At 43.4% G+C, this 7125-nt stretch overlaps 2 protein-coding genes across 2 annotated transcripts in view; one reads left to right on the top strand and one right to left on the bottom strand.

Moving 5' to 3' along the window:
• The window catches only part of esf1 (ESF1 nucleolar pre-rRNA processing protein), a 9918-nt gene extending 9169 nt beyond the window's left edge, over positions 1–749 (bottom strand). Inside the window, exons 1-3 of the mRNA XM_076288302.1 lie at positions 662–749; positions 336–495; positions 1–28 (exon numbers count right to left, since the gene is read on the bottom strand). The exon at positions 1–28 is cut by the window's left edge and continues 448 nt beyond it. The gene's annotated coding sequence lies outside the window, so the exon portion shown is untranslated. The remainder of the gene's footprint in view (positions 29–335; positions 496–661) is intronic.
• An 18-nt stretch (positions 750–767) lies between these two features.
• On the top strand, positions 768–6855 carry ndufaf5 (NADH:ubiquinone oxidoreductase complex assembly factor 5). The gene is made up of 11 exons (XM_076288340.1): positions 768–1168; positions 1267–1307; positions 1552–1615; positions 1705–1752; positions 2493–2596; positions 2960–2999; positions 3896–4093; positions 5079–5139; positions 5376–5459; positions 5895–5977; positions 6575–6855. Exons 1-11 carry the CDS (start codon positions 866–868, stop codon positions 6659–6661), a joined length of 1113 nt encoding a protein of 370 aa, XP_076144455.1. The 5' UTR covers positions 768–865; the 3' UTR covers positions 6662–6855.
• Positions 6856–7125: the final 270 nt, after the last annotated feature.

Here is a 7125-nt window from a genome sequence, read left to right as displayed (position 1 = left end):
GGTTTTGTTTTCGTGCTTGCTAAGTTACCTGCCACGACAAAGCAAGCAAGGGTTACTACAAAAGTCAGTCAGGCTAGTCCTGGCAATGTCTCTAATCCCTTTAGCTGTACCAGATAATAATTGCGCACTTAGAGTCTTTAAGATTGATGCCTGTATCAAAACGTTCATATTTCCATAAATGATCCTGTAACATTAAGTTGACAGTACAAGTGTGCTTTCTTTCTAGTAACCTGAGTTAGCTAACAACAACATTAACTTAGCTAGGCAAATTAACGTTACTTCTACACGCACTCCAGAGACAGCTTTTTTTAATCAAACGTATTAAACAAACGTACCTGTTAAATGACGCAGACTTTTGTTGTTACATTAAAAGTATAATGTAAATAAATGCTTGAAACCAGTGATGAAATCTCACTTCAGCAGAGTCAGCTGCATGAAAATACACATCACTCCACGTGTTTTCCCGTCATGCCCTTGTTCCACGCTCTCTACATTCTACGGCAAGTCAAGAAGTTCAAAACACATTAGTAGTTTCTATAGCATCTAGATGTTTTGTAATCTTATACATCTTCAATTTACAGTCTTAAAACACATGTGTGACTTGTACAGTTTTATTATATGATATACACTTTTGCCGCTTAATTGAAACTACCATAGTTACATTAGAATTGTATCCCTTGTAGATAATTAATGTTCCTCAGCTTCGCATTGTTGTTCCCCGGAAAGGTCATTGAGTCGGACACATGCTAATGTCAGAGAAGGTTTGGTTTGTGGAGTACCGTGTACTCTCCGATGCTCTGCAGATACTTTAATTCCCTGACCTCTTTTTCACCCACACATCCCGGAGGACACCGCAGAGTTTAGCATGTTTAGCTTGATAAATAAGCGTGTTTTAAATGACGGTTGTATTTGTCCCACATTACGGATATGCATGGCCAGAGTGACAGCACTCCCTGAAGTACCCGGTCTAAGAAATATCTCCACTGGACGTACGACATCTGAACATATTTTATCCAAATCGCATTACCGGTTATTAAGATGTGCCAGGCACTTATCTGGCAGACCAGGTGGAGCTATGAACGTCTTTGACAGGGCTATGAAGCGCCAACAGAAGAAGTGGGCAGCATCGCTCCAGGACAGCGACAAGTACGATTACTTAAGAGCAGAGGTATGCATTATTACACTGATGTGAAAATGTTGGATAACTGAAGCATGGTGACAAGTGAACATTTCTAAACATTTATTTTGACGCTCGTTTCTGAACAGGCTGGACTACGTGTGGCAGACAGAGTATACGACGTTGCAAGGTAGTCTTCGTGACCTGTGCACTTTTTGCAACACTACTATTTGACTTCTGAGTATGTCAAGATTGAAGTCATTGAGATGTTACAGTTGATGATCTACAGTTTTGGAGGATTGGGCTGTCATGTGAGGTCACCCAGTCTAACACAAAGCAGGATTTAAAAAGCAGACCAGGAAACAATGCAGCTGTGCAATTATTCACTTTGTTGCATCCAGGTTTATACAATGACTGATTGATTTCGTTTGCAGGACCTTTCCTTTGGCATTAGATGTTGGCTGTGGAAAAAGTTACATAGCTGAGCATTTGAGCAAGGTAACAGCTACACCACAACACGACCACCTAATTTCTATTTCCACTCAGTCATCTGTTGTATAGCACTAAGTATCTTCATATTATTTTAGGATGTAGTTGAACGGTTCTTCCTTACTGACATCTGTAACAAGTCATTGGTGAGTATTGCTGCTCAGTGTTGTATTTAATGTTACGCATTACCTGTTCATAATTCAGACAAGGTAAACTTGACTCAACATAGCCATTCAGGACTAAGCTGTGGCTTTACATCAGCTTGGCAAGAGGCAAGAAGGATTAACATCAGGTCATTGTGCACTCAGCAAATAGGCCTAGTTTTCTTACAGTTGCAGGTCATGTTTGACCTGTTGCACCAGGTCCCCCAATTTGGCACAACAGATCAGCTCTAGTTTTTCTTCCTGTTGAAGCATCAGAATGTAGTCCGTTTACCTTAAAATAACAGCATTAAATAATGTTCATGCCAAACTGACTTACTTTCAGTTTTAGATAAATTGCCCCTTTCCGATAGCACTAAATAGGTATGGTGCTCTAAGGGATGTTACCCGTTTTCTAAGCTAAAACATTTGTTGTCACATACAGCAAACATCTCCTCACAATGCTAGCTGCCTGTCACCTGAATACAGTGTAAATAACACGGTTTCTGTAGACAACCCAGGCTCCAGAAACGGCAACAAAAACAGTCTGGAACGGCAACAAAAAAAACAGCCTGGTGCAGCCTGGACCAGGCTGTTTTTGTTGCCCATTGTATAAATGAATAAAATGAAAACTGAATAGAACTAGAAGCTACAGTATTTAGTATGTTAAACCAACGTCCTCTCAGGACGTCCTTCATAACATCTCTGGTTAAACTCACTGATGGACGCTTGGCCATGTTCTCCAGAGGCAGCAGAGACCGAGTGAGATGCCCACCCATTGCGTTCTGGCAGATGAGGAGTTCCTGCCATTTAAAGAGAACACTTTTGATCTCGTGGTCAGCAGTTTAAGGTAATGCACTATTTCTTAGACCATCACCTCTGAGGGCTTGCACATTTACTCTAAAACACACTCAGCAGTATCCCAGCCGGACTGTCCTTTCAAACAAGTAACAAAAGCAATGGAACATATATTTTAGGTAGTTGGAAGTCTGTGTTCTGGTTAAGTATTCTGTACCACAGTAGATTAGATGTTGTTGGTAATTGTGATAAGTAAGTTCAGTCAGTCTGAAGAACCATAGACAGACCATAGCAGTCTTAACTTGCTGAACATTAGCAGAATTGAAAGTCCCTTGTTTTGTCACGACTCCTTTTCTTAGGAGTTGTCTCAACGATTGAGGGCTGATGAAGTTCTCTCTCTCTCTCTCCCTTTCAGCTTACATTGGATCAATGATCTTCCTGGTGCCCTACGACAGGTATGTCACCTCCTCAGTTCCTTCGATAATATTAGTCCATTTGAGTACTTCTATTGTTCATTAGAGAAGGCAAAGTGTGAATGTCCATGTTTTGGAATATGAAAAGCATACTTTGTATACAGTAGATGGCGCCATTGAGTTATATGTACTAAAGGCTGTCAGACCTGATTAAGACAACTGTTGTGGTGCTACGTGGTTCCATGAGTGCTAGTCTATGTAATCCAATTCCATGATAGAGTGACATTAATCATCTGTCCCTTCTTCACTCTCTGTCTTCTACTTCAGTCTCTATCCATCTTTATTTATCTTTTCTCTCCCTGTCTGTGTGTTCTCTTCCCCCCCTTTTCTCTCTCCCCCTCTCCCTCGTTTCTTCGTCCTCCTCATCTCTTTCTGTCTCACCACGTCTCATCTCTCGCTCTCACTCTCACACAACGCCCTTTTCTGTCTCTGTCCTTTTCACCATCATGTCTCTCTTCTCTCTCTCTTTCTCTCTTCTCTCTCTTTCTCTCTCTCTCTCTTTCTCTCTTCTCTTTCTCTCTTTCAACTCACTGATACCATCATCCCACAGAAATGCTGCATAAACAGGGATCTGATTTTGTTAGTTGGTGATGGTGAGCTGATATGTGTATATAATTGGTAGATCAGTGAGCTGATATGTATATAATTGGTAATATCATGTGCTCTCTTTCTCTCTCTCACTTTTCCCTTCTCTATTTTTCCATCTCCCTCCCTCTAACCCCCCCCACGCACACGCTCTCCCCTTCTCTCTCCCCCCCCCTCTAATTTACCCCCCCAACACATGCTCTCCCCTTCTCTCCCCCCCCTCCCTCTAATTTACCCCCCCAACACATGCTCTCCCCTTTCTCTTTCTCTCTCTCTCTCTCTCTCTCTCTCAGATCCAGCATGTGCTGAAGCCTGACGGCGTGTTCATCGGGGCGATGGTGGGTGGGGAGACCCTGTACGAGCTGCGCTGCTCGCTGCAGCTGGCCGAGCTGGAGCGCGAGGGCGGCTTCGCCCCGCACATCTCCCCCTACACGGCCGTCACCGACCTGGGCAACCTGCTCGGACAGGCCGGCTTCAACATGCTCACCGTGGTAAGAGCTCTGGCCTCGGTGAAGTCACGATCGTCCTGTTACCTCAATGGATTGGGTATATTAAAGTGGAGGTAGTGGAGTTCACCTGTGATAAGTAAACAGGTAGAACTCATACATGGTAGGACTTTTACTTTCTAAAAACAGCCGTATTTAGGGGCAGCTGTGGCCTACTGGTTAGCGCTTCGGACTTGTAACCGGAGGGTTGCCGGTTCGAACCCCGACCAGTAGGCACGGCTGAAGTGCCCTTGAGCAAGGCACCTAACCCCTCACTGCTCCCCGAGCGCCGCTGTTGTTGCAGGCAGCTCACTGCGCCGGGATTAGTGTGTGCTTCACCTCACTGTGTGTTCACGGTGTGCTGAGTGTGTTTCACTAATTCACGGATTGGGATAAATGCAGAGACCAAATTTCCCTCACGGGATCAAAAGAGTATATATACTTATACTTATATATACGTCCTTAAACCGTCACCGACCTGAGCAACTTGCCGGGATAGGCCGGCTTCAACATGCGCACCCAGGTAAGAGCTCTGGCTGGCTTCTGTATAGCAGAGGTGGTAAAGTCCGACTTCAGAAGTTAAATGTCCTACCACTATTCTAACCATTCACTTAAACTAGATGATTCTAAATTAGCTCAACTCTTCAGCCATTGGTTCTCAACTCTTGAGAACCATTACATGGTAGGACTTTTACTTTTACTTACCTGTAAGCTGGATGTTGCCCCCTCTGCTGTGAAGTCACGAATGTCCTGTTACCTCAATGCACTGGGTATATTGGGTTACTCGCTTTTGCAACACATAATACTGAAGTGGATAGGAGATGGGGGGGCTGCAATGGAGTGGACTTGGTGCTGCGTTTGACCAGTGGTCTGCACTGTTAGGTTCAGATCCAGCAGGTGATCCCCATAACCCATTACAATGTCCTCAGGCTGCTTCTTATTAGACATTTTGAATACGTTCTGAGAGTGTCCTCTGTGTTTTGTTTCACAGGATATTGATGAAATTCAGGTCAACTACCCAGGAATGCTTGAGGTCATGAATGACTTGAAAGGTAAAGGAGTTTAAATGACAAAAGCATGTTGCCTCATCTCAGGTGAACGTTTCCCATTTTAAATGTATGTTTGTGGTGGTTGTCACTTTAGTGAATAAATCGCTGAGTAACTGGTACAGGAATTACAATTACAACTCAGTACTTAGTGTATGTACATGTACAGCAGTTTTAGATAAAGTATGGCAGCATTTTGTAGTGATTTAAATGTGTACTAATAACGCTTGTGACTGTTTAAGGAATGGGAGAAAGCAACTGTGCCTGGAACAGAAAACCGATTCTCCATAGAGACACCCTGCTAGCAGCAGCAGCCATCTACAAGGGTGAGGTTGCCTGGCAATGCAATGGAAACACATTGGCAACACAATTATTATTAACACGAACACATTAGCTTTTATGGCGGGGCCTGATCATTTCTGATTGATGGATAATTAGGAGCACTGTGACATTGCATGCAGAGCAGAGTTATGGTTGCATTAATTACAGAGCTTTGTTGAAGTGCTCCAGCATCACTTCAGGGACATCATTTGCAATTGTAAATAGGTGATGAACCACTGTGGTTCTGCATGTAATATCAACATTATTCAGCAGCGAAGGCTATGAACTCACAGACAAAAGAAAGAGACTGTTAACCCAGACATCATGCTGCACATTTCCCCTGATTACATTTTTGCTTGACCCCTCCTTTTAAGTACAACTGAATACTAATGATCCTTTGTGTTGTAATCCCCCCCCCCCCCCTTCTACTTCCTACACAGAGATGTATGGGAATGAGGATGGCACGGTCCCGGCCACCTTTGAGGTTCTGCACATGATTGGCTGGAAGCCCCATGAGTCTCAGGTACCAACGAATCCCGTGTTACCCCCCCCCCCCCCCCCTATTCATCACTCATTCCTTTCACGTCTGTCGTACGTTTAGTCTTATCAGTTATCAGCTCTCGTGTTATTCGCTGCTATCCCGTGCAAAGAGCTAAGCCTCTGCAGCACAGAAATGTGCCGCAGCTGTTATTGATTTGCACACGTCAAGCCAAATTTTCTCCCTCAGTTCTCAGAGCTTTTCATGCTCGTTTTCTTGAACCAGTGGGATGGCGTCGGACTGCAAGGCCGGATCAATCCCCGTAGGGTTTTCCATACTGACAGAAGTATGTGTGGGATGGCGTCGGACTGCGAGGCTAACTTATCTGTAAGCTCTGCTGTGTTGGGGGGATTGTAGCCCAAGGCTAGGGTAGAAGGAGCCCAATAAATATTTTAAAGCTGGTGTTCTGTGGAGTTTTAGAGTTGCACTGACTCTCTTGTGAATGGAGAGGGGGTGTTCAGATTCTGAGTCCATCTTGTATGCATCTTAAAATCATATGCATTTTTGTTAAATCCCACATGTTTTCGTATATTCGTATCTGATGTCTGGGCGCGTTGCGTCTGTGTGTGTGTGTGTTCTCAGGCCAAGCCGGCACAGAGGGGCTCGGCCAACGTGTCCTTTGCAGACCTGTCCAAGATCGGCAAAACGCCACCGGACCAAAAATCATAGTGTGTGTGTGTGTGTGTGTGTGTGTGTGTGTGTGTGTGTGTGTGTGTCTGTCTGTGTGTGTCTGTCTGTCTGTCTCTGCTCTTTGTTGGTAAAGAAACCATGCAGGCTGAAATGAATTCAATGAAACATTAGTCTAAATTTGTACACTTGTAAAGAAATAGAAAATGTCAATAAATTATCAGTAGTACTCCAAATGACCAGTATGTCCTTTTTTTTTAATGAAACTACAATGATTTAACAACAGATGTACAAATACAATGTTCTGTTGTGAAAATCCATTAGTTAAGCAAACCAATATGTACAACCAATGAATAAAATGTACATGTTTTTCCCAAAGTAGTATTAAACAACAACAAAAAAAACATAACCAGCAAACGGAACTATTCATCACTAATGCTTAACCTTAATATCAACACAAAAAATTAATGTACAAACCTCAATGTATGAATGTAAGCTTCCACACA

Source organism: Alosa pseudoharengus, unplaced genomic scaffold (assembly GCF_046254945.1).
Source record: "Alosa pseudoharengus isolate Yale_2024_CS ecotype anadromous, Long Island Sound unplaced genomic scaffold, YU_APseudo_1.1 YU_APseudo_1.1_scf_1, whole genome shotgun sequence".
Classification (NCBI taxonomy): domain Eukaryota; kingdom Metazoa; phylum Chordata; class Actinopteri; order Clupeiformes; family Clupeidae; genus Alosa; species Alosa pseudoharengus.
This window is presented reverse-complemented; position numbering and strand designations above follow the sequence as displayed.